This window comes from Podarcis gaigeae (assembly GCF_964106915.1).
Source record: "Podarcis gaigeae genome assembly, chromosome: 14".
NCBI classification, from domain to species: Eukaryota; Metazoa; Chordata; class Lepidosauria; order Squamata; family Lacertidae; genus Podarcis; species Podarcis gaigeae.
In genome coordinates, this window is record NC_139690.1 from 37,741,661 (window position 1) to 37,769,442 (window position 27,782).

General features: G+C 43.4%; 1 protein-coding gene across 1 annotated transcript; it reads right to left on the reverse strand.

Annotated features, from left to right (window-relative positions):
* Positions 1-244: 244 nt before the first annotated feature.
* Positions 245-17,113, reverse strand: LOC310831213 (lysosomal dipeptide transporter MFSD1-like). The gene is made up of 13 exons (XM_083711647.1): positions 16,828-17,113; positions 15,174-15,274; positions 14,001-14,122; positions 12,855-12,910; positions 11,287-11,430; positions 10,769-10,927; positions 9,723-9,838; positions 8,183-8,283; positions 5,919-6,030; positions 5,172-5,309; positions 4,792-4,931; positions 4,204-4,315; positions 245-3,254 (listed from the first exon to the last, which is right to left on the reverse strand). The coding sequence occupies exons 1-13, from the start codon at positions 16,850-16,852 to the stop codon at positions 3,141-3,143; spliced, it is 1,440 nt and encodes a 479-aa protein (XP_083567773.1). The 5' UTR covers positions 16,853-17,113; the 3' UTR covers positions 245-3,140.
* Positions 17,114-27,782: the final 10,669 nt, after the last annotated feature.

Below are 27,782 nucleotides of genomic sequence, written 5' to 3' on the forward strand. Positions count from 1 at the left end.
CTCTTCAATTCCTACTGTGCCTTAGCCCAAATACTTGCAACTGAATGAACTGCATATCATTTGTTTACCTCATCCCCATCCTTCTTCAGTTTCCCCTTTGTCAACTTTGTAAGCATCTTAGAAAAGGGACCTATCCTTTTGTACTCAGTGAAGCGCCATCCAATTTGGCTATGCAAGTTATTAGAAGAGTTCCCCGTGCTTTGCTGTGTAAATTCACTGATGCCAGTACTATTGCAAGAAAAAGTAAACAGAATACTCAGAACTTTATTTTGTGTATTATTGGCCAGTGAAGTGGTATTGTCATTAGCTATGCTACAGTGATATGAAACCCTTTACTGACTAGTTTTCACCTTAACCCCTACCTCAACATCTTTGTAGCAGGTTACAGTATAAATAGTCCATTTGCTAAATATATATACTCTATGCAAAGAGGGGAATGTTTTTTTACCTCCTTCACTTTTTAATATTGCTAACAGAATGTTTCTTTTGCAGTAAAATACCTTAAGGTTGACTCAGTCTTCAATCGCTAGGAAAGAAGTGTTGACTTTATTGGATTCATTTCTGTACCATCTGTTCTGTCCTCACATTAGCTGAAGATAGTAGCTGCCTTTCAATACAATTATCTGGTTGCCTACAGATGGTTCCTAATTTGACCTCTCAGCAACATTAAGCAATACTCTTTTCTCCAGTACTTGAAAATGAGCAGTGTTGTCATTAAGTTAATCAACTTGTGCTAGTGATTTAATACTGGTGTGGTCACACAACTTCAAGGAAATCATTTAAGAAATATTAAAAATCTTTTAATTCCTTTCTCCTAGTGGCGTTAGCAAGCCAAAATCAGCATTCTGTTAATGTTGTTGCAGTATAGCGTAGAAATTCCTGTACATAGGTGTAAAAAGAGATATTGTGGCAAAGGGGGAAAGACTGGAAGTTGTTCTGGGTAGAGTACTACATTTTTAACTTGTTTTATTAATCTGACAAGCCTCCTTGAGGCTTCTAAGAATCAAAGTACTGCCCTGCTTCAGATTTTTCTGTAGCCTTATGACCAAAAATATGACCTACACTTTTCCTATAAATTTATGTTTACATTAATAAACTCTAGTACCAAAGAAGGATAATGTTGGTAATAGCTGCCACCTTACCCATTGCTGGAGTAGGAATATTTAGTGATGTACTTTATTCCTTTTGGAAGACTTGGAAGTATTTTCTCCGTAACAGTCCTGTGTTAGTAATACTGATGTGGTGTGTGCTGGAAAGCTACATGAGCACAAAAGCCCCAACTCTTTGGACATCAGCAGAGCAAGAACTTCATAGGAGGTATGGAAAAAATACTTTACTCCAAGCACAGTATTGTTGGTGGAAGCTCTCTCCATATGGGCATTTGCAGACTGGGCAAGGCCCAAATTCATGCAATAGGTAAGACCCACTAGGTGAAAACTTATTAAACTGAGGGCATTCATCAAATGCAGCTTTCTAAACAATTTTTACTGCAGAGCAGAGATAACTAACCTGTAGTATTCCATATATTGTTGAATTGCTAGTAGTTGGGCATAATGGGAGCTGTAATCCACCAATAATCTAGACAGCCACAGATTCTACCACTCCTGGTATTATAGATATGTTATTCAAATAGCTGACAGCCAACATTATCCATGTAAAAGCCTGGGATGAAAGCCAAGAAGTTGTTTTTCCAGTACATGTTGTGTTGCTGGCTCCACACCAAGCTCTTGAATGTAATCATGGATAAGTTTTGGCAAGATTTAATAGCCTGAAGGAAGGTGCTAGCATTATCCGTTTCACAGAATCACAGAACTGTAGAGTTGGAAGGGAGCCCAAGGGTCATCTAGTCCAACTCCCAGCAATGCAAGAATGTAGGAATTTGCAGGCAGGCAACCAACTCACTGAAAACTTCTCCATTGGGGATCTTGATCAATTTGCACTTATGTTTGTCAAGAATTCTAAAACCATCAAATAAGTAAAGTATTCCTTTTCATCCACTGCATGTGCATGTATGACTTATATACTAATAGCAAGCTCACTCTCCAGTTGTCCATCTAAGCACTACAAGAGGCAGATAGTAGCAGCTTGACGGAAAATGCTAAGGAGTGGATGCGCAGTAGAGTAGCCATCTTGGGATGGAATAAAGTGTTCTGGAAAAGGGCATGGCTGACTGCAACCCTAACAGTGCATAGTTACAACTACCACAAGGTGTAGTGATAGCCCTTTCCTCCGTAGTCTCCCTCACTTTCAGACGCAGTTTGCCTCTGAATGGCAACTGCCAGGAATGACAGGCAGAGAGAACACTCTTGTGCTCAGGTGATGCTTGTGGGCTTCCCATAAACATCTGGCTAGTCACTGTGAGAACGGAATACAGGACTGGAGGGGCCTTTGGACAGACCTAGCAAGGGCTGCTCTTGCTGTCTTATAACCTTGAACTGGAGCAGTCCACATTGCAGTATTTTGCTGGACTCCTATTTCTTATTTTTGCTAACATCAAGGAATCAGTGTGCGTATACACCCAAGTTTTGTTTGGGGCCTCTGTCATAGAAAACGGATTAGGTCAAGACATGGGCATGAACCAGCATGAAATAATATTGACTCCTATTCATTCCATAGCTTTTTGAGGTTCACGTTCGCCAAGAGATTGTGCCACATTTGAAGGGGATGTCCACATTACCTGCAAACACAATAACAGGATAGATACCTAGGCCTGCAGCAGAGATTCTTAGAAGACATGTTTTGAATATCCCAATGCTTAAGTGGGTCTTATATGATAAAGATGTAACTTGCAAATTTACTCACTGAATTCCCATTGATTTCAGTAGGATTTGACTTCCATTAGTTTTTCAAACTACAACATGCAGAAAAATTCTGCCTGTACGGGAGAGCCAGGAAATAACTGTCCTCTTGTTGAAGTATTCTTCTATGACCGCACTTAAACAGCTCCAGTGCCCAAGAGGCAGTATTACAGGCTTTTTTGGCACATGGCAGATTTGTAGAACCTCATAGTGTAAGATTTCCCTTTCGTTCCTAACATAAGCCCAACTTACATGTATACGAGGGCCTAAAAAGGGACTGTAAGTTGGACTTGTGTTTAGATTCCTTAATGAAATATTAGACAGTAGCCTACAGAGGGCTTCCTAGTTGATGGATCCTTCATCTTCCACCTCACTGAGGAGTGGAGCTGTGTCTACAGGCTGCCTGGCAGGCTCCTCTGTTGATGAGCGCTTTGTTGAACGGTTCAATGTTCCACCCTAGAAAAAGAAGTCAGGAAAATGAAACTGGGCATTAGTTTGTGGTTTTGGAATCTCGCTGTCAGCTGGGGTGCTAGACTATGGTTTTTCCAAACCCTCTTTCACCACCATATAAAGCAGGAATCACATTCTATCAGGTCTGCCTGAGAAGCGTTACCTCCTGGTCATAATTACACCCTAGTGGCCTTATTCAGGGAAGTTGGTCGCAATGACAGCAGCAGCAGCAGAGAACTGGGGAGAAGGTTTAACATCATATCTGCCACCACCCACAAGCCAGATCAATTTTGGTTACCCCTAGCAGCAAGAGGTAAAGGCTGCAAGCTCCTCATCTCTATTTTAAATAAAGTAATTAGCAGTAATAACTGGAGTCAGGCTGGGTCTGTCTAAAGTTAAGACTCATTTGTTTAGCGACCTGCTTCCCCTCTTGCTCTACAGTTCTCTCATGAAAAAGGTGCTTTAGAACCAAAACCAACTCCCTGTAACATTTATTTCTTACTAGAAAATGCAGCAAGACAAAATCCTCCATTTCTGGATACAGTGTGGAACCTCGTGGCTTTGCATAAAGTCATTCAATGTTTTCTTAATTAGCAACAAGTGAATTTTTAAAAACCAACGTGCAGTGATATTGTTTTGCTAGGATTTCGGGTTACCTGCACAACAGCATCTTTGCTGGGGGACCCTGACTTATTAGCGTATGGCATAAAGAATGAGAGAGGACCAAAAATCAAAAGAAAGGGGCAGAACTCTGCTGCCACCACCAGTCTTCTTAATGGCCCAGTTTGGGGTTCTGAAATTTTAGCCAACCTTGGCTGTGCATTATGATGCTTTCCTTAGGAAATCTTTGGGACAGAACCTCTTTTTTTATTTAAAAAGGAAAGATATTATCAGGTAGGAATGTGGAACAGAATAAGGCTTCTTTATGGCAAATGCCCCAAATACTGATCCTTACCTGCTTCTTGTCCACTATGTTGAGGCTGATGGAGGCAACAATGCAAGCAATGGTGTTTGCCAGCATGAAGACCATCATCTGTTGCCATCGCCACAATGGGATCTTTAACTCACTGCAAGGTAAATAATAATAAATGTACATATGGCAAACAAGACAGCCAACTGCTTGAGAATTTAGATCCCCTCATGTAGTAGGGTTGCCATATTTCAAGAAGTGAAAATCTGGAATTATTAATTTCTGGCCAAAGTTGTGGGCTGCTTTTTTTTCCCTTTTTCAAAATCTGCCCTCACCCAAAATTGAAGTTTTTTGGAAATTCGTCAAAAATTCAACACTTCTGATGTGGGCTGCCATATGTTTGGGTTTCCCCAGACATTTTAACTGGTTTCCGAAAATTCAACCCAGATGCCATTTTTGACACGAATTGCGGAAATATGGCAGCCCAATCATGTAAGACATGTGCAAAATAATGTAATCCCATGGCTAAGCCTTGGAGCAACATGGGATCTGGGGTTCGGGAGTGATGGTGACAATGGTGTCATTTTTTTGACGGCACAACTGTGAGGAAGGAAGAAAAGCAGCTATTCTCACCTCGACTTCGTTCCCAGAATCCGCCCCACAATCACATTAGAGAGGCCAATTCCAATCATCTGTACGGATGTTGCAAGCCCCATGGCTGTTCCCAAGGTTGCCTGGGGGACCACAAGGGGGATAGAGGGCCACATGCTAGCCTGTTAAGAGGTGATTGAAACAACAGAAACAGTGAGAAAATAGGTGATTTGAGAAGAAAGACTGTTAAACTAGGGGGAATGGGTTTTTTCAGCTTCAGCTTTTGTTTCCAACCATGTACCTAAAAGAGGGAACATGGAAACTTCGTCTAATGAGGCAGGCGCTAGGTAGATGATGTAGAACCTATCCCATGTATTCTAGGGAAGCAGAAATGGGGAGATATCACATTTATGATGGCTTACTGCTGCAAAGGAGTAGGTAATGCCCAGCCAGATGGTAGAGACAAGTGGAGGAACGAACGTGAAAGCCAAGAGGGCAAAGACGGGCAAAGTCAGCACTGCGCAGCCAACTGCAAATACACCTCTCAGTCCAACATAATCCTGAAAAATGAAAAAAAGTAATAATTCTACATACACTGCTGTAATGCTTGGCGATCTGCTTGGTTGTCTAAAATGCCGTAGTTTTCCGTGTATAAGACGAGGTTTTTTTCTTATAATGTCAGAAATGGGGTTGGTTACTGCCGCGAGCAGGAGATTTTTAGTGGTGATTGGGCAGGTGATTGGTGGCTGCAGCAAATGCTGCTGTCGATTGGCGGCTGATGTTGGCGAGCGGGCAGATGATTGGCGGAATTGGTGACGCGTGCAACACCAATTGTCAGTCTGGGCAACCCCTCCACCCAAAGCTCAACAACTGTGGGCAAGCCTCCCCCCTTTTCTTAATTTTGTGTCCCCCAAAATAGGGCGTCTTATACATGGAAAAATACAGTACATTGTAAGGCTTTTTAAATATATATATAAAAGCAATCCAATCTATGATGTGATCTAACTTGCGGTCAGGTTCCAAAACCCAGCCCTCCTCATTTCGATTTGCAAAATCCTGCTACTCCACTGGAATAGCTGAATGTGCAGCTCTTGCCCTGCAGAAACCATGTCAAGGAATTCCAACCCCCACCCAAGCGTTACACCAAAGCCAGTGACACAAGTACTTACGATCAGTATGCCGACTGCCGCTGAGAGAACAAGGGAGCTGTCGTAAACCGCCCCAGCAATGTAAGCAGCTGCCTGTTGGGTATAGCCAGGATACTTATCTTGGATAAACTTGCTGGAAAGGGTTGCAGGAGAGAGAACCCCATTAAGATTCTAGATCACATGACAGAAAGATTTCCTTTTTATCCATATGGAAACAATTGAGTTCTTCTGCCTTGCTTTTTTCCAAGAGCCTCTGCAGACAAATGGCCACTTCTGCACCATATATTTTAAGTACTGTTTAACAGTCGTGGCTTCCCCCAGGGAATCCTGCAGCTTCCTAAGCGTTCTGAGAGCTATTAGGAGACCCTCATTCCCTTATAAAGCTACAATTGCTAGAGCTCCCTGAGAATAAAAACAACGTTGTTTGGTAAACTGGCCTTCTGCCCAGGGCTGATCAGAGCTATGGCACAACAGCATCTAGAGGCCATCACATTGGCTACCCCTGCCGTAGACCATGTCTGTGCCCAGAGAGTCTTTAAATCCCTAGCCAAACTCCTGTTCTGCTTTGCACTTACCTAATATTGGGGTGCTATCAGGGCAGGACTTGAGGCAGACGTCAAAAGAATGAGGTGGAAGCCCCCCAAAACACAGCATGGCTAGCTTGCCACATTTCATAGTAAGTGGTGTAACACACATGACCATCTAAAGACAACAACCTCCCTTTAAAAAAAAGACCCATTAAGTCCAGAGTCTAAAATTGTCTCACTGTACCAATGGCTTAACGTCACATCTCAACCCCTCCAATCAATACACGTTTTGCTGATGTACTGTAGAAAAGCAGTGCAGGAAATCTGCCAAGGTCACAGCATTTTAAGGTGGAGTCAGAAAGAATGAGATCCAAATCTCCCAAGACAAGGGAAAAGAGCCCCAGCCTGTGTATCTGAGGAAGCTGCAATACGACCCAAGAGCTGCCATGTAGGGCACTTTGAAGACCAAGCACAGCCCAAGAAGCTGGCCGGGTGCAAGGGGGCTTTTTGGCTGCAGCCACTCAGGATGTCTTGAAAAGAGGACTCTTTCTAGAATTAATGACTTCTGAAAGCTCTGCAAAGGTATCAGGCCTTTGGTATCTACCCTCCCACTTGAGGAAGAGGAGGAGTTCTTGCTGCTGTTGTTATTAGGATTTATCTCCCATCCTTGAAGAACTTTCCTGAATCAGCTTACCTGACATAGTAATGAGATGAGGTGTGTCTATCTCCCTCATTATTGGCTTAGCAAGAATTTTAAAACATCCCCGTTTACCCAGACATTTGATGGCTACAATGCACTGTTCCTGAGGTCACTGGCTGAGAGAATGTATTTAATGTTTTAGAATGTTTTTTTCTGTTTTAGAATGCTTTTTTAAAAAAAAACAATGTATATGGTTTTGACTATACAGTGGTACCTCGGGTTACATACGCTTCAGGCTACATACACTTCAGGCTACAGACTCCGCTAACCCAGAAATAATACCTCGGGTTAACAACTTTGCTTCAGGATGAGAACAGAAATTGTGCTCCGGCGGCGTGGCAGCAGCAGGAGGCCCCATTAGCTAAAGTGGTGCTTCAGGTTAAGAACAGTTTCAGGTTAAGAACGGACCTCTGGAACGAATAAAGTACGTAACCAGAGGTACCACTGTATTTTGAAATCACCGAGGTGGTTCATAAGACATTGAAAGACACTCTTCTGATAATCATCTCATGCAACAGAAGCAAAAATCCAGACCTTAATCTACCCTGGTTCCAAGCCATAAAGTACTTTGAAGCAGGGATGGGGAACCCTGCAAACCTCCAGATGTTGGACTCCCAACTGGCACCAGCCAGCATGGCTAGTGATACAGGAGTTGTAGCTGGCAACACTTGGCCACAGGCTCTTCATCCCTGCTTTGAAGGTGTGCACCAGTACTTTGAACTGGTCCCAGAAATGGACCAGTAGCCAGTGCAGCCATTAAATCACAGTTCATCCTACAAGTTTTAAGTCCCAACAGGAATGGTATTGATTTGCCAACAGGGAATACTTTGGAAACTAATAATCCTGAACCCTTCTAGGCCTAGTTTGTTCTAGGGCCACATATGAGAACCAGATTGGCAAGGCAGAGCCAGCCAAAACTAATGTAGTAGAGGGGACTCTGCTGAGTTTGGGCCATTCTGCCCACATCTCACTTATTAACATTCATACATTCCTGCTTCAACTAAACCTCAGCATTGGGGACGAGTCACTAAATAAAACCACCACAGTAAACCATTTACCTGGCATCCGCCACGAAAGGAAAAACCCCGTTGTAGAAAAACATGATGGTCAGGACCAGGAGCCAATAGCGAAGTGGTAGGTGTCGAACATCCTGAACCCGCTGCCAATTAGAGAAAAATAAAATGCACATCATAGAATCACAGAGTTGGAGGGTCTTTTTCAACTATCTGGTTCACCTCACTGCTCCATGCAGGAGATCCAGATATAAAAAGTCTCAAGCAGATGACTGTCATTGGTTCAGTTGTCAGTCTGCTCCTAAGAGGTTTCCTGTAACTTACGCAAATGGCACCATGTCCTCGTCCAAAACTCTGAAGGTTAAAAGCTCCAGGGCAGGGATGAGGAATCTGTGGCCCTTCAGGTGTCCCTGGACTACAATTCCCATCATTCCTCACCACTGGTCATGCCAGCTCTGGCTGATGGGACGTGAAGTCCAACATTACCTAAAGGGCCTCAGGTCTTCCATCCCTGCTCTAGGGCTCAATTTTCACCACTACTACCTAAGGAAAGAGGATCACCACACAGATTATTATTATACCTTTTTAGTCAGGAAGGATAAAAACGGAAATATTCTGTGACAACACGAGTTCAGGGACAGAGCAGGTATCATATCATAGACTCTGTTTCCCAGTTTCCTTTATTTTTAAAAATCAATTATGTAAAACTTGGGATGTTATTAACATTCATACATTCCTGCTTCAACTAAACCTCAGCATTGGGTTTACAAAATATGTATTTTGGGGCGCTAAGCTGTGGATTACTTAGCCTGTGCATAAATCCAGCACTAAGCCTAGTGCAGCATTGAGGTTTCATTCAAATCTGGCTCTGGCAGTTCATGCCAGTAGTAGAAGAAGAAGAGTTTGGATTTGATATCCCGCCTTTCACCCCCCTTCAGGAGTCTCAAAGCGGCTAACATTCTCCTTTCCCTTCCTCCCCCACAACAAACACTCTGTGAGGTGAGTGGGGCTGAGGCTTCAGAGAAGTGTGACTAGCCCAAGGTCACCCAGCAGCTGCAGTGGAGGAGCAGAGACGCGAACCTGGTTCCCTGGTTCCGCTCTTAACCACTACACCACACTGGCTCTCAGTATCTTTACAGCCTGTGTTAGGGGCTCCCTACATTGAATGTAGTGGGGAAAGAGACCTTTCCTGTTCTTCTAGTAATAAACCAACAGTGCATGAAGCTGCAGAGCAAAAAAGGGTCCCCACAAACAAGATTACATCATGCCATGGCTATGAGAACCAAAACTCCAGGTCACTGTTGACTCAAATCAGGGTCCAAATTCGTGGTGCTGTCCTAGATGGGCCAAACAGCTGCCAGTCAAACATACTTGATGGGCAAAAAGCTTTCAGGGTCACAGGCACACCACCCCCTCTTTGCAGAGAAAGAAAATTGGGGAGCTACAGCTTGGAGACTTTTGCTAAAAGGCACCTGCTCCCTCTCCTGGCTGCCAGTGATAAATGAGGCTCTCGGGCTTTGCACACAAAGCTCACAATGGAAAAACAAGCATGTATGTGGCTCAATGCAACTTCTGCCTCACGTACCACTTTCTTGGACTCTTGCTGGATAACTCCATCCAATCCGAGCTGCTTCATGCCCACCTTGTCCAGCACACTGACAACGACAGCAGAAAGAAAGCCCAGGACACATAACAAAGTCCCTGCAGGCAGAGAGGAACGACTGATGGGTGGAACTGTGATCACTGGAACGCTTTAAGGGTGTGTTAGACAAGAACATGGTTTGGGGTTCATTTGGGGACAGGAAGCCCAGCTAATTGAAAAAAAAAATGCTAGAGAGGTGAAACTGGCAAGGATCTTCTCCACCCACAACACACACACACATCTTTTAGCTAGTCAGTTATGGTCGTCTTTGCAGGATGACCACCCCTACTGGCACCAAAGCACAATTCCTACTTGGAAGTGCATTAAGAGTTGCATTGTTCATCACCACTGATGCCATAGGGCGCTAGTGTATGTAGCTGCCTGCACACTCATGCAGCCACATTCCAGACAGCATTTCACATTGCAACGGGCCTAATAACCAAGTCAAGAATCATATTGTGTCCGGCAACAAGGATTGCTACTTCCTATTGGCGAAAAATATGGTATTTTGGACATAGAAGTGCTTGCTTGAGGGATGACACAGTGTATTTGCTGCAATATAAACTGACCTTCTTGAAAGGCTCCATTTCAGGGAAATTTAAGGCCCGGGGGGGGGGCAACACAGCCTCCCAGGCCTCTCTATAAAGCCCCTGGGACTCTCCCCAGACCGCACACTCTCTCTAGTCACATCTCTCACCAGCCCTGCTTGAGTTTGTTTGTTTTGGTCTGGCTGGAACGTTCCCTGGGACTCTGATAATGCTTCTTGTTTTGCCAGGACGGAGCATAGAGCAGAGAGAGTGCGAGTATATGTAGAAAACGGCCTACTGTACAAAGGGAAAATTCATGTTCGCTGTTCTGACCACTTTTGCCTCTGACCACACTGACCACTGGTATGTGGGCCGTAGAAAGTTGTCCAGAATGAAATGTGACCCTCCGGCTGAAAATGGTTCTCGGCCCCTGCTACAGAGGCAAGCTGACATGAAACTCACCTCCCCAGAGAGTCCACTGGATGCCAAAGTGACTTTCAAACTGCTGGGTGAAGAAGAAGTTGAGGACACTTCCGAGCCGGGAAAAGGAGAGTGTTAGCCCAAACGCCAGAGCCAACTCCTTCCCCTTGAACCAGAAGGCTGTGATACGATTCTGCACAACTCAAAAAGCAGAAAAGACAGCAGTGTTATTAAGTGATTTCATGAAAAAGATAGATGCTGAAAATGGAGAAGAGTTGATAACCTATAGCCCATATTTTCATAAAATACTCAAGGTAGTGAACAGAAGAGTCACACACACAAAAAAAAAGCTAAATGTGAAACCACGTGAACACTAGGAGAAGGGAAAAGACCAGAAATGGAAACCAGAGTGTCTCCAATCAGCAGCACAGACATTTATCCGTGAAAAACACATATGACTTTGGATTCCCCGATTCCCCAAGGCAATGCACAGCAATTAAAATCTACAAAATTAAGCCACCCCTGTCTTAACTGAAAAAAGGATTTCTTTCTCTCCTTACTTGTTAGTGACCCGTTTCCAGAGCCGAAAAGCAACCTGCCCGTCAGCATCAGCGGCAAGAGATACGGAGTTCCTCTGAAGTGAGAGCCCAAAGCAAATATGGACGATCCCAGGACAGTGAGGAAAGAGAAGAGAAATACACCAACTAGGGAAGAAGAAGATGGAAGAAGTTCATTAAATCAAGGCAAATGGGCTTTTAACAACTATGCAAACTGGAGGAGTAAGAGGAGGCCAGTTCTTGGATCCAGGTCTATGACTATTTCGATAAGACTTGAGCACACAATGCCTGTCTATTAATTGGAATGGCATCCAACAGGGAAACATTACTGGCCCATTTTGCCGGTCTCTGGTTCACTGCAAACGGGCACACCTCAGTGAACACTCTTCCCGTGATATTGTGTAATCCAATGGGCTGGGGCCCATTTCAAATGGCAGGGCAGAAGGCAGGAGGCCAAAGGTTTGTGAAGCCAGAGCAAAGTGGAGACAAAGCCAATGACAGGTAACTGCAGCTCTGTCCTCATCATCCTCCCTCCTGAATCCCACAAGGGCAACACTGAGACTAAGGAAGAGGAAGTTGACAACCAGTGCTACCTCCTGGGGTGGTTGTAAGAAAGAACAGGTGGAGGATGAGCTGAGGGCAGACTGAGTTGGCCAGTCACTGCCCCATTCTCTCTAATGGGCTAGCCTCCGCTAATCCAAACTTCAGATGTGTTGAGCTGGGAAACAGCACACCTGGAGAACCACTGGCAGAGGAAATCCCACACTGGCAGAAATACACTCTGCCAGCTTCAGTGTCTCCTGAACTGGGGTTTGGACACAGTGGCTTTTAATAATGATAATTTACTATTCGCACCCCACCCATCTGGCTGGGTTTCCCCAGCCATTCTGAGAGGCTCCCAACAGAATATTAAAAATGCAATGAAACATCAGTCATTAAAAACTTCCCTAAACAGGGCTGCCTTCAGATGTCTTCTAAAAGTCAGATAGTTGTTTATTTCGTTGACATCTGATGGGAGGGTGTTCTACAGGGAGGCCACCACTACTGAAAAGGCCCTCTGCCTGGTTCCCTGTAACCTCACTTCCTGCAGTGAAGGAACCGCCAGAAGACCCTCAGAGCTGGACCTCAGTATCTGGGCTGAATGGGGGTGGAGACGCTCCCTCAGGTATACTGGTAAGCTGGTGTATCACCAGTGGGCACCTTCCCACAGTTTGGGTTGTTCTGTTAAATGCTGGCATCAACCATAAACTGTGCACAGATATATTCCAATTCACACAGGTTTATTCGAATGCACACACCTTTCTAAAACAGCTTCAAAGGTTTCCAGTTTGTTTCTGGGCCCAATTCAAAGTGCTCATATTAGTGTTTCAAGCCCTAAATGACTTAGGCCGCCAAGTATACTGGGTGCCGCATAAGAAAAAGTCCAGTTTTGCATCCTTGCCAACTGCGTCACAGAAAACAAATGGAAAACAAAGGAGCACACAGAATGGATTCACCAGATGACCTCTGAAAGCAAGAAGTCAAGTGGGGAGGGCGAACAATCAGCCATAGTTCAACGCCTCAGAACTTACAGCGATTTCCCAGTTTGTCAATTAAAAAGCCAGCCATGATCACCACCAGTGCATTGCTATGGGAAACAAAAGAAAAATGGAGTTATTGGTTTTTTTTATTTAAAAAAATGTGTTTGCTTTTACTTATTTCCTGTTTCTGTGTTAGAAGAGCCCTGCTGGAGCAGACCAAAGGCCCATCTAGTCTAACATCCAGCTCCCACAGTAACCAACCACATGCCCTATGCAAAGCCCGCAAACAGGACTTGAGTACATAGCACCCTCTGAATCTGGTACTCAGATGCATACCAGCCCAGATTAAAGCTCAGCTGGTAGAGCATAAGACTCTTGATTTCAGGGTTGTGGGTTTGAGCCTCACGTTGGGCAAAAATATTCCTGCATTACAAGGGGCTGGACTTGATGATCCTTGTAGTCCCTTCCAGCTCTACAGTTCTATGACTGGAGAACACTACACTTCTACACTTGTGATTCCCACTACCTGGTACTCAGATACATGCTACCTCTGACAGGAGAACACAATCAACATTGTTAGTAGCCACTGACAGCCTTTCCCATATACATCCCCACATATACATAGATAAAAGATAAATATAAAACTAGGCATTTAATGGAGGGGGTGTTTGCTCAGTGAAGTACAGTGGTACCTCGGGTTAAGTACTTAATTCGTTCTGGAGGTCCGTACTTAACCTGAAACTGTTCTTAACCTGAAGCACCACTTTAGCTAATGGGGCCTCCCGCTGCCACTGTGCCGCCGGAGCACGATTTCTGTTCTCATCCTGAAGCAAAGTTCTTAACCTGAAGCACTATTTCTGGGTTAGCAGAGTGTGTAACCTGAAGCGTAGGTAACCTGAAGCATATGTAACCTGAGGTACCACTGTACCCCTCTACACTCTGCCAAACCTTACTGCAGCTGCATTTAATGGAGGGGAGAGCTTCACTGAGTTACTGGCCAAATGGCACTGTGAAGCATACATGCACGCATGTATGCGCACACACACACAAAATTAAACAGCTTGCATGGACCACCTGCCCCCCATGCTACTTCCTCACTTGCCTGTCTGCCATTTGTCACGCTGGAGCTGGCCTATCAATAGCCCCTGATAGCCTTACTTTTTAATGTATATAGGAAGATATAGAAGAATGACTTACGTCCAGGCATAGATAGCATACAGAAGATTGTACTCTTCAGGCGTCATTCCCAGGCCTTCCACACAGTCAGTTCCATTATGCCCTGTGCCATTGTGGTGCGTGCCATTGGGACAGGTTAGGTTCTATAATAACAAGTCAGAGTAAAAGGAAGTGAGTTCCAGAAATAAACAAGGGGTTGAGTAGGTGGACATCTGGATTCAGCCATTCCAAGACACCCAGCTGCCTGTTTTGCCTTAGGTGGCTAGTGTTCTTTATCTATTTCCTAAGATTATTTCATATAGAAAACTCTTAGGACTCTTGGGAATCATTGGTAGGGAGTAGGAACTGGTTGGCCCTCATACAAAAGGAGGAAAATGACTTTAAATGGTTGGAGAAGACATATACTTTTAGGACAGGCCAGTGCCACAGCTCAGCAACCGATCAGTGCTCTGCATGCAAAAGATTCCAGGTCTATCTCTACTTAAAGGATCTTAGCTGACAGAGTTGGAGAGCTGAGAGAGACCTTCACCTTGTATCTTGTTCCCTTCCCAACACTAAACCAGTGTTCTGTGACCACTGGGCCATTCAGTCCTGATTGGGAAGCTTTGTGGAGTTCTGCAAACCTTTATTGTCTCCCTGGAGCGTGCCAGTACCTCTCCTTTAAATGGTACCACTTTGGCCACTCAAAGAACTGAGTTTTCTATTAGTACATATGATGATAAACCTATCCTCAGCCATGAATCCTTCTAATCCAGGGATGAGACACCTCATGTTGCTGGACTACAATTCCCACAATCATCCCTGACCATTGCTCATGCTGGCTGAGGCTGATGAGGTTGGTGTCCAACATCTGGGAAGTCATGTGTTCCCCACCCCTGATGTCTAAAGTACTCCAACTGAAGATGAATTCCAGGTCTGTTGCATTTTGGACAAAGATGTACAAATCTAGTCTGTAGAAACTGTGACAGCATTTAAACTCTCAGTTTTGCTTGAGTCCTGGAGGCAACAATAATAATTCCAACATATATGATCTTCAGCTGTGGAAACAGCTCTCTTCTTTGACCTGGTCAGCTTGAAAAGACTTTGGCTCAGAGACATTTTGTATTTATACCCCACCAACCCATTTTGTCTCAAGACAGCAGTCAATATGACCTTTTACAGGATACTGTTGCTCATTCCCACTTAAGCACTTACCCCTTGAAACTGCTCTTGCAAAACACTGGGGATATCAAAGCAGAAGTAAGAGCCAAAGGTCAGGAGACAATTGAAGAAGAGCACAAGGAATCTGTAGTAAGCTGCAGAAAAAAATGAACATAAGGCAAAAGTTGCAAAACTAAGGGAGGGGAAAAGTCTCACAGATGGCAATTTTACCCATGATTGTGTTTCACAATTACAATTTGCAATGAAACAATTGATACTAAGGCAGTTGTGACCCACTTGGAAATTGTGGGCTGTAGCTGATGTTAGTTCTACTCAAGAGTAGACTTCTTGAAATTAATAGCCATGGCTAACTTAGGTACATTAATTCCAAAGGGAAACCCAGCCAGATGGGCTGGGTATAAATAATAAGTTGTTGTTGTTGTTGTTGTTGTTGTTGTTGTTGTTGTTATTAAGGGTCTAAGGTAAAGGTAAAGGGACCCCTGACCGTTAGGTCCAGTCGTGACCGACTCTGGGGTTGCGGCGCTCATCTCACTTTACTGGCCAAGGGAGCCGGCGTACAGCTTCCGGGTCATGTGGCCAGCATGACTAAGCCGCTTCTGGCGAACCAGTGCAGCACATGGAAACGCCGTTTACCTTCCCGCCGGAGCGGTACCTATTTATCTACCTGCTCTGGTGTGCTTTTGAACTGCTAGGTTGGCAGGAGCTGGGACCAAGCAACAGGAGCTCACCCCGTTGTGGGGATTCGAACCGCCGACCTTCTGATCGGCAAGTCCTAGGCTCTGTGGTTTAACCCACAGCGCCACCCACATCCCTTATTAGGGGTCTACTTTTAAGTAAAACTAAGCTGGATAGAACACTGTTTTTGCTTGCTAACATAATTATGGGACCACTTAAATCACCACCCTGAAAGCAGCTAATATGTTCACATCAAATATTGCAGTGTCTTTCAATGGGACCCTACTATCATGTGGTTCCCTGGCAGAGATAAGAGGTGGGGCAGGAATCACAGAAAGAAACTTCACATTGACCACTGCAAAGCTTATAATTTGCATGTGCATGCAGGGGTGCATTTGTTGCAGGTTTATTTTGAATTTTTATTGGGAGTTTCAATATACATTTTCCTAGGTTTTAATATTTGACAGGACATCAAGTTAAGAAGCAGAATATAAATCTTCATGTAAATACGATATTGGGCTCAAGCTGGAACCACAGAAACAGACTCAGTGGAGCAAGAGAGAAGCAAGGACTCCCTAAAGGCAAAGGCAAAACACAGAAACACAGCCCCTCTAAAATGACCGTCAGGCGATATTCAGTGGGGGAAGGGGGAGAAAATCTGCCCACCACGCCACTCAGCCCGTAAGAAATTCAGTGTAGAGGCAAGGAGGAAGGCTTAAGCAGGGCTTGAGTACAAGACATTATTTTTAACGCCCGGAGACGTGTGTAAAAAAAAGAAGGGCCTCCAGGCAAGCGATCAAGAGGTCGATTCTGAGCTTGGGCAGTGAACCTCTGAGCATGTGCAAAGAGCCTCGCACGCGCGCTCTTCAGTTCTCTATTAACGGGAGGAAGGACCGTGATTTCCTCTTTCTCTTATTGGCAATTAAGCAAAAGAAGAGCGGGGAGGGAAGGAAACGCATATTCCGTCACGTGCCCTAACGACGGTCACGTGACAGGCGCGGCTCGCGCTCACCTTTCTCGGCTGCCGCCTCCGCCATGGCTTTTTTCAGTTTTGGCGGCTGCTGCTTCCTCCGCTAGTTTCAGCTCACCGCGACGAACCGGAGTCTCCGCCCCTCTTCGCTCGGGCCACGCCCCTCCGCTCGGGCCAGACACCGGCCGGCACTGCCTGGCACTCAGACTCCGCCCACCGCCGCTCGCTTTTCTGCCTTTGTCTCGCCAGCCCAGCCCATGTCTCCTCTTGAGTGACAACCCGCCCTCCAGCTCCGCCTACTGCTGCCGAAGCTGGGCGGGCGCTCACCACCCAGCTTGGCGACGACGCCAACAAATCCGCTCGCGTCTTTCCTCACCCACTGAGCTTTCCTCTCTGCTTCGGCAGGCCTGAGAGCCACGCCCCTCCCGAGAAGGAGCTCGGGTCTCTCTGTTTCGCCTGTGGGCCTGTCACTCTCCCCTCTCCTGCCCCTCCTTAGTGAAGTGTGCATGCACACGAAAGCTAATAATAATAATAATAATTATTATTATTTATCATTTATACCCCTCCCATCTGGCTGAGTTTCCCCAGCCACTTTGGGTGGCTTCCAATCGAGTGTTAAAAATAATACAGCATCAAATATTAAAAACTTCCCTAAACAGAGCTGCCTTCAGATTTCTTTTAAAGAGAAGATAGCTACTTATTTCCTTCACATCTGAAGGGAGGGCGTTCCACAGGGTGGGTGCCACTACTGAGAAGGCCCTCTGTCTGGTTCCCTGTAACCCCACTTCTCGCAATAAGAAGAAACTTAGTTGGTCTCTAGGGTGCTACTGGACATTTATTTTATTTTTTTATATATTTCACCCGCGCTCTCAGGTTGGCCTCCTCTGAGGCCTGAGGGAATAATAATAGTAATTTATTATTTATACCCCGCCCATCTGGCTGGGTTTCCCCAGCCACTCTGGGCGGCTTCCAACAAAATATTAAAAATACAATAAAACATACATTTAAAAACTTCCCTAAACAGGGCTGCCTTCAGATGTCTTCTAAAAGTCCGATAGTTGTTTATTTCTTTGACATCTGAAGGGAGGGCGTTCCACAGGGCAGGCGCCACTACTGAGAAGGCCCTCTGCCTGGTTCCCTGCAACCTCACTTCTTGCAGTGAGGGAACTGCCAGAAGGCCCTCGGAACTGGACCTCAGTGTCTGGGCTGAACGATGGAGGTGGAGATGCTCCTTCAGATATACGGGGCCGAGGCCGTTTGGGGCTTTAAAGGAAGATCGCCGTCTCTTGTGGGAGGCGGTGTGGGTGCTCCTGGTCTCGCCCATGAATATTTGTCAGTCTGTTTGGTTGTAAGTCGCTTTGGTTTGCCCTGTGAAAGAAAAAGCGATGAAGGAATTTAATAAATAATAACAATCTTTTTTAAAAAAAAATTACCACACCCTAACTCCTGAATGCCAAACTGTATGATCAGTACACTTCATCTGTTCTTTCTTTTTTTTTGCACTTAATTCTCCTTTGACCTCACTGTTTACACACATACACCCCGCACCAAAGCGACCTTGGGAACAGCGTCATTTTTATCAGAGCAACTGATGAAATCTGGAGCTGAAACGTTTTGTAAAGAAGGTAAAATTTCTGTTGTGTTAGTCACTGTTAGTCTGTCTTCCACTGACCAAAACCAAATGAGCGTCTGGGCTAAAAACATCTTATTCTGAAGTGGCATTTATATCCATTTCCATAAGTGCTGCAAAGTGTGGGTAGGAAAAGCGAGAGCCTTCCCCCCCCCCCCAATATCGCCCTGCACTGAAATGAAATCTGAAAGGACAAACATGTCCACGTGCCTCACTGAAATTGTGAGGGAGTCTTTAAAAATCACTGGTTTTCAATGGCTTCTCTGCCTTTTGGGTTAAGAGCAAGTGTAAAAACCACTGGTTTGAATTCAGTAGTACGGTAATACTAAAGTAACATGCGTATTGCTCTGTGAATTGTCATTTTAGGATGAATAATGTGCTGTTAGGTACAAAACAAGGGAGTGTGTGGAAGTGGATCCCATGTTGCAGGTTGGGAGTCAGAGGTGGATCTCGGGTCTGTACCAGGTGCTGCTGAAATAAATATATGATTTCAGTGATTAACGGTATCCTACTAGGATCGAAAACAAATGAGTCTGAAGTTACGTTTGATGCCTTCATTACTGTTTGATGCCTTCCTCCAATCCAGGAACCACACCTCTGCTTCCTCCCCTCTGAAATTCTTCCTGAATTTTCAGCTTTTATTTCGTAAAATAAATCTCTAGCAGACATCTAAGTTTTGCTGTTTTTGATGCCTGCTAAATACTTTCTTTTTTCAGCAAGCCTGTCCAGATTTTTTAAAAATAGTTTTTAAAAAATTATGTGGATTTTATCTGTGTTGTTAAATTGTCTGCTTACTCTTAATGTTGGCTAGTTTTATAAGTATTTTTGATTAAAATTATACTATTTTATGTAAACCACTTAGATATTTACTCATTTTTGTTACATAATCTATAAATGTTGCTAAATAAACTAACTAACTAACAAAATAAATATTCTTTATTAATTTTAGTGCATAACCAATACAATTACAGTATATTTCAACAACTTTTCTTATCTGTATTTTCTCCATCTCCATTTATTCCACAACTTTCTTTCTCACCTTCAACACAGTCTTTCTCATTTCAGATCCTAGGACTAGGTCAAAGTTCCTCTCAGTTAAAACGTCAGACCTTTTAACAAGCTTCTTACACAGTAAACCACCTTTCATATTGCAATGAAGAGATCAGTTGAAAGGCCTGAATGAGGAAGAGTGGGAAGGAGAGAATGACTAAGAGATAGGGAGACAGAAAAAGGAAACAGAGGAGGGGGAATCACATCAGATTAACCTAAACAAACAGTGCAACCTTATGCATATGAAGTACTGACTAGTAGCAGCTCCGCAGGATTTCAGGCAATATTCTTCCCCCACAGCCTTACCTGGAGATGCCAGGGTTATTGGATATATTTATTGCAGGCATAGGCAAACTCGGCCCTCCAAATGTTTTGGGACTACAACTCCCATCACCCCTGACCACTGGTCCTGTTAGTTAGGGATGATGGGACTTGTAGTCCCAAAACATCTAGAGGGCTGAGTTTGCCTATGCCTGATTTATTGGATAGATTTCTAGCCTGCCTTTCAGGGCATGTTGTCATCACACAAAATAAAAATAAAATAAAAATAAAAGTATAAAATAAAACATAAAATAATTATCAATGCAACCATTAAATAAAGCAATTTCCAGTTTCCATTTACAACTTACAATTACGCAACAGCAGCTAAACAACATTTTCAAGCAAAACAAATGAACTACTGTAAATGTGAACTGGATTAAAAAAATTCTCTCTTTTAAAAAAAAACCAACAAAAAATGAACAGAAATAATGGTGCCCTATATACTCCTGAAGAGGAAGTTTGAAAGATATCAGGCTATCCTGGAAAAGGTGCTGTCTTTCCTGGTAGTAGATCTTTACCCAAAGAGCAACCAACATCTTGCCTTTAACAGCAATAGCTTGCAAGGATCTTGCAAAGTAAATTAATATACCATCCAGCACATGAATCAAAATCATTCAAAATGTAGAATGGGGGGTGTGGCTCTTTAAGTCATCATTGATATGAGGGCAGGGTTGTTGCAAGCACATTCCTATTTTCATCCATGAAATGTTGGGGGGCATGGATGATATTCAAACATCTATATCTTTTTCAGTTCCTGTGTCTGCCCCTTTTACTTTTGGAAATATAAAGAAGAGCATCAAAGCACTATGCCAAATTGTTGTTCTCTATTAAATAAATTTACTCCAGGCTTCCAGCATTCTGGCCAATGAGTGCAAAGGCGGTGGGATAACTGACAAGTCAAATGATTCCTTGTTACATCATTAACAGTTTACAATTTTACAATTTTCAATATTTAACGTTACTTATATTCCAGTTGTTCTACAGTGAATGACCCTCTGCATGTAGACTTCCCTTCCCACCTCCATTACACAATTTCTGGCCAAGGTATTAGATCAGTGGTGGCTGGTGCCCATTGGAAATAATACAGCAGAGGTGGGAAGACCAACACTAGGTGGCGCCAGAGCCAATGACAGGCAGAGCCACCCACTGACTGGTTGCAAATATGAGGACAGGCCAGTAGGGACTGGCTGAGGACAGACTGAGGCTGGTGGGGGTAGTAACCCATTCTCCCTAAAGGACCATCCCCCACTGGCTTTCATGGAGCTTGGATTGACTACAGCATTTACAGAGCCCCTGTGATGATGATAATTTAATGAAGCTGTTTAAGAATGCTCTGCTAGGACATGGTGGTTGTTTTTAATTCCCTTTAAATCCTTTAATTGTGCCCTCTCTATCCTTTGGAACATTATTGTAGTGAAGAAAAGTTCACTACATATCTAGTCCCTGTGTTTCTTTGTTCTAAAAGGCCTTATTAATTTGCACCCCCTATCTGAATTCTACAACCAAAATACTTAGTATTGGATGCAGAAATCTGATGTAGCAGGTTCCAATGAAGTTCCAGCTAAGTCCCTGGTTGTAGAATTCAATAGGTGGTGCAAACCAATCTGGTCCTTACCTTAAAACAGAAATATTTGGCCCTCCAGCTGTTGCTGAACTACAACCCCCATTAGCTCAAGCAAATATAGCCAATGGCCAGGGACAATTGGAGTTGTAGTTCAATTTCTGATGGGCCAAAGGTTCCACATGCCAACAGGACTGCCTGGTCCTGGTCCACTGTATGTGGATTGGGGCCCTGCATCCCTTCCCCCCAAATATATTGGCAAGAATTGCTTAAGAACATTGTTAATGTAGCCTAGCCTACCTCACAGGGCTGTTCCAAAGATAAAAAGGGAAGAGGGGAGGAAAAGCAAGATACAAATATATGTCATTTACAGATCACATAAAGCAAAATAAACATGCATGAAGGCAGAAAAGTAGCCCCACCTACTGCTTTAACTGCAACATTTTTATGGTCTTAATAAATGCAGTAAAATACCACACCACTTCTGATAAATAACAAAAATGCAAAAAATAAAAAATCCAAGTATGTGCAGTTTCAGCCTAGGCTACCTCACAGGGCTGTTGTGAAAATAAAAATACAATGTACACAGCCTTGAGCTCCTGTGAGGAAAAGCAAGATACAAATATACAACAAGAAGCAACAACAGTGCCACAACTCCCTGCAACATGTGCTCTTTTTTTGCCAACCTTGATTAACAAAGGATCCTTGTGAATTCCATGCCAGCCTTAAAGAAACACAAAGTCCAGTTATGTAGTTAACTTTTTTTAACCGGGGAAAGCAGGAACACCAGCATTCTGCTAACTAAATTGATTTCCCACAAACATATTCCAATTCCATGTGACCCTTCTTCTTCTTCTTCTTCTCCTCCTCTTTCAAGAGGGAATTCCCCCATCTCTGCTCTGCCTTGTTCCTGGAGATGGATGCTGCTTATTTGCTGTTTCATCCTGGTCTGATGACTCACATTCTGCATCTCAGGGCCCCAGTAGGTGAAGCAAGGCTAGAGAAAGGAGGTGGAGCAGCTGTGAGGGAAGCTTTCCTCTGTCAACCCCAGACCTGCTTAAATATTGCACAGCCCCCAACTGAGCAAACCTCTCCCCCTAGTGTCACTTCACGCATCATAGCTGATCGGCAAGGAGAGCTCTAGCCAGATGATGTCATCGCTCATCCTTCTGTGCCTCTGTTGTGTCTCTGTTGTATTTAGAAGCCGACCTACGTGTAAAGCTACACGTTAAGAAAGCAGCACGGGGTTCCCAATTGCGTGGATTTATTTAAAAAGCAATTGGGAAGTGGGTTGTACTCTTGCAGGCTAGAATCATCACTCCTGATGCTGTGAGGTTCTGATTCCCCATCTGCTTGCAAGGCAGGGGAGCTGTCCAACAGGGCAAGAACCCAAGGCAAGGCTGCTGAGGCAGCAAGGGAGCTGTCCAGCCATGTAGAGTTTGTGGAAAGAGGTGGATCTGATCAGAACAGGACCTTGCACTAGGAAAATCCAGGCAGACACTGAATGCAGTCTTTTTGGTGCCAGGATATTGTCTGAAGGCACATGTTGTAGCCACCTTGCTGAAAGTAAGTAGGCCTAGATCTGGCCGATTACCTGCATGGGAAACCCCTGGATGCTGCCTTAAGTTATATCATGGAAGAATGGTGGGGTATAAGTGTAATCATAATGGCTATAATAAATCAGTTTTGCTTTTTTGTTTTGTTTTGTTTAAAAACACACACTAGAAAACCATGCAAATGCTGTTTAGGAAAGGCAAAAAAACCCCAAAACAAATCAGCATAGACATCAGGAGTAATGATCCCTGTTTCTAGTCACCTTCAGTTCTGGGGTACAGGGACTTTACTTCTGCTTACATCCATCCTATAAATGCACTGTGCTGTTATATAATTCTACCAGGCTACAGCAGAGGAAAAGATAGGCTTGTGGGCTCACTGCATTGGCTCTGTCAAGAGACCAGGTCAATCGGGCCCCTCTTTTCCCTTGCCTACTCTATCAGGCTACAGGAGGTATAGAAATAGGAAGCACCCATCAGCTCAAGTGTGAACCAAGCTCCGTTTGGGTCATCATCTCCCAGAAGTCAAGCTGGCCATCATAAGAACTTTGGAATAATTTTAGGAACAGGTGCCTGAGTTTGCTTGTATTCCTCTTTCCTTTTGTGTTATGCCCTTTAGCTTGTAAGCCTACAGGCAGGGACTGTTTTGTTTGTCATTGATACTATTTAGGCTACCTGCTCTGGGAGATTTTTCCACTGAAGAATGAGCTAACATCCTCTATTGGCCAATATCCGGGAAATGAAGGAGATCTAGATGAACTGCTGCCAATCCATAGTCACACCAGAAAAATATTTTCTTTTTTTCTTTAGCACATTTATTTATCTGAGAGGAAATTAGTGGATGTAGAAACTTTTCCAGCGGAAAAAAGGGGGGGCATAAATAAGCAAGCAGAAAACAAAATTGCCTAAGAGCTTTGTGGCACCATTGCTGCCATAAGCGTGCTGGTAATTAGTGCAATACAGTACAATACTGGCATAAAGAAATCTTCTGTGATGGCTATAGTTGTCCACTTGGTGTTATTTAACAGCTTCCGTGGAGGCTTCCCTGTCTGATAAGACCAGGAGGAACATGCTGCTCTATAAAAAGAAGGTCAAGGGAAGGTCTTTATAATAACAGCCACAAGCGGAGTGAAGATTTGTAACAAATTATAGAGAACCCATTGCCAGCTTGATCCTGGTCAGGGCTGAGCTGAAAGCAGCCTTTCAGCTGGAACTGAGAATGAAGCTGGAGAGGTAGAACAAGAAGGCAAAGACAGAGCCAGAAGAGATAATAATCACCTAGTCCTAGGCAAACTCCCGGCCTGAGGAAGAGGTCCATATAGCAGGGTTCAAGAACACAAGGGTCACAATTGCTTCTGGGCAACTATTTCTGGACCCAAATTCGTATTATCTATTTTTTGTTTTGTACACTGCTCAGTTTTATTTACGATATACAGTTGTGTTTTCATTCAATTTTTCTGTAGTTTTAAGGGAATTTTATTAAACGTTGCATCTGGATTGTTTTTATGTAAATTACTTAGAGATATTTTTTTTTATCGTGTTAAGTAGTATTCAGTCCCCAAAAATAAATGCAACAAATTCAAATTCCTTTCTTCAGTGGCCATGTTCATTTGGGGCACTTGGGAGGAACAAGAAAAACATCCTCCCATATTCTTTACAATAAATTTAATCCAGAAATTTACAGCAGACAGCCTGACATCTAAAAAAGCAGGGCTCAGACATCCCTTCTGCATAGCTCTAGGCAGATCCATCCCTTGTCTTGAATAGAATATGTTTTAGAGTGCTATTAGGAGCAACTAAGAGATCTCTCCTGAGATTTCTTGCAAGCTTCTGCCTCTCTCTTCATTCCTTTTTCCTTCCTCAGACCAGAACACTGAAGCTCACATTACAACTCTACCCAAACCTTTCTAATGCCTCATTGATTAGTCATTAGAGAGGTTGGGGGATGGATTTTATTGCAGGGCGCTTGACATGCTACTCCTGATCTTTCCAGAGATGGCACAGAGAATCTCTCAGCTGATGCTCTTTATTTTATTGTTTGCTTCACAGTTTTGGTTGCTGTTATATGAAACAGAGGTATACACCTCTGTGTATAAGTCACGCAACTAGGAAATGTGTATTTTTTGTCAGTGTTAAGTGACATAGAAGGCTATTAATGTGACCTTGCATAGTAGGATTTTGAATGGGAAATGGCAGTGCCAGATACAGGGTTTATTTTGGGGGGTTGGGGGAGGGTCTTGATCAAGATGCCTTCAGTAGCCTTCCTTCTCTATGATTCCTTGATTTCTGTCTTAAGGCTTTAAAGGTAAATTGAGCCTTTAGAATTATCTATTGGAATACTAAGGTAAAGATACAGTCAATCCCAACACATGATCAGGGGAAATATACACTAGTTATAGATAAAGTGGCTCATTAGTCTAAACAAATTAAGATATAACTATATGACTGAATGTAATGAATATATGTAGGTGACAGAATAACAAAGTAAAACAGAATGATTTCTGTGGTGTGCAGTTAGTTTTTCAATACTTTCTTAAATGTAAAGCTTGGTCATTAGTGTTTTCCTTAAGCTATTGTAGTTTCTGTTACTCTTGGTCTTCCTATTATATTTGTTATTATTGTCGGTACCATGAAGATTTATTACGTTATTATAGTTATTTTTATAGAAGGCATTAAAATAAATAAAAATAAAGGTAAATTGAGAGTATAACTGAAATGTCAGCCAGTATGGATCCAACAGCACCACAGTAATATGCTCTGACTGACCAAATGTAGGCAAGTACAGTGGTACCTTGGTTTACAACCATAATCCGTTCCGAAGTTCCGGTTGTAAACCAAAACAGGTTGTAACCCAAGGCGTGCTTTCGCCAATGGGGCCTCCCCCCAAAAATGGGTTGTAATCCCCAAAAAAAGGGTTGTAACCCAAAAAAAGGGACACACACTTCCGGGTTTGACGTGGTTGTAATCCAAAACGGTTGCAAACCAAGGTACCACTGTATCTGGAATTTTGCACCATCTGAAGTTACCAGATCCTTTTTTGAGGGCAGTCCCACAAACAACACATCACAGTAGTCTATATTAGAGGTTCCTAAAACATTAATGATCAAGGCCTGGGCTGTCTTCTGTGGGAAATTGCACACCTGACACACCAGCTGAAGTTGGAGAAACATACTGCAGCAAACATATTGGGATGTGAAGTAGGGTCTGGTTGGAAGATGAATGCTCGCACCATGCAACCAGTGGCTGAGGGCATTTAAGAGGTGGATTGATCATATGATGTCTCCAGACTGACAGTATTTGTGGGAAGGATTCATGCACACACGGGGAATTGTAGTTTTGTGAAATCAAAGTGGAATTAAGTCATCTGTCACACAATAAATCCACTTTTAAGGAAGGATGGACTTTTTCGGTTAGCAAAGTGAAAGTGAATTGCATTAAAAAGTGTTTAATGAATGAACAATTAGTGGGAAGCTGTACAAATGTCCTATAAGCAGGTCAGCATGACTGCCCACCTTATTTTTGTGTGTTTGTAAGTTGTTTTTAACTGTTTTTAACATTGTGTTTTAATTGTTGTAGTCTTCTCTAGAACCTTAGAGTGAAGGATGGGTAATTAATAACAATAATTGTTGCGTAACCTTCCTACACACAAATCAGACTGAATTTTCAATAAAGATCAGAAATTATCTAACCTCCACATAAATTTTGGGCAAGCAAATCAGGTTGAATCTGCAATAAAGAGGTTCTCTGATGGAGACCAAAATATCTCCATCAAGTGAACTATGTATCAATTTGCTTCCCATGCAGAAACTCAGTTATGAGACACAAAAAGTTAAAAAGCAGGGGGCAGGTTACCTCTGAAGATGTGTAGAACGGCTTTCAGCTTTCACTGAGTAATTGCAACCAGTTCACACACATTAGATTTAGTGGAAGGGATTCTAGGTTAGAGATTATTATTTTCATACAGGGTTCAGCCTCATTTGTCTCTCTGAAGGCATTAAGCATCCTTAATAAAGCATATGGAAGACCCGACCACACATTGGGACCTGTTTATATGTTTATCAGATGGAAATATTTTGCAATTGGGTTTTTGTCGTGGAGTAGTTAAAATGTGTTGTATTATGTGTAATGCATGAATTCTGTGGTTGAAATGATTATTTATATACTTAAAGAATTTATACCCCCCCCCTCTAAACAACTATATAAGCATATGGTTTTGTGCACTGCTTAGGCTCCTGATTTAAGAATGTGGACTTAACTGCACTGATATAATGCATGGGAATTCTACAATGCGTTTTAAAATAATAATAATAATAATAATAATAATAATAATAATAATAATGCCCAACTTTATCCCCACAGGGATAAATTCACCCACAGAATGATCTTCATAGCAATCTATCCTGTGTCCACTCCGAAGCAAATCCTACCAGGCTGAATGAAGCTTACTTAGTGAGTATTAGGTGGTGATTCTTCCAAATCCGTATCTCATTTGCAGCTCAGTAAATGGGAGTTTGGGGATATTATGCCGTGTACCTAAAATGTAACCAATTAAATATTATACAGGCACACGGATTTAAAAAAAAAAAATAGCAAGCAGGCTAGTCCTCATTTCCCCCTGTCCTTTGCCCGTCGCAAAGAGAGCTGTGCGGCAGCATTATTCTGGATCTGCGCGCCCGCTCCCCGATTATAAATACGGCCACAGCTCAGGCCAGCCTAGTAACGATGAAAACCTATTCCATATTGGAGCGAAGGAAGGAGGGATGCGCACGGGAAATCCGATTGTAAACCCACCTTTCTTCCTTCTCTCCGTCCCTCCACCCCCGCCCCCGCCTCCCACTAGCAGCCTGGCCGCAGCGGCGTCTCTGGTGCTGATGCGCCTGTG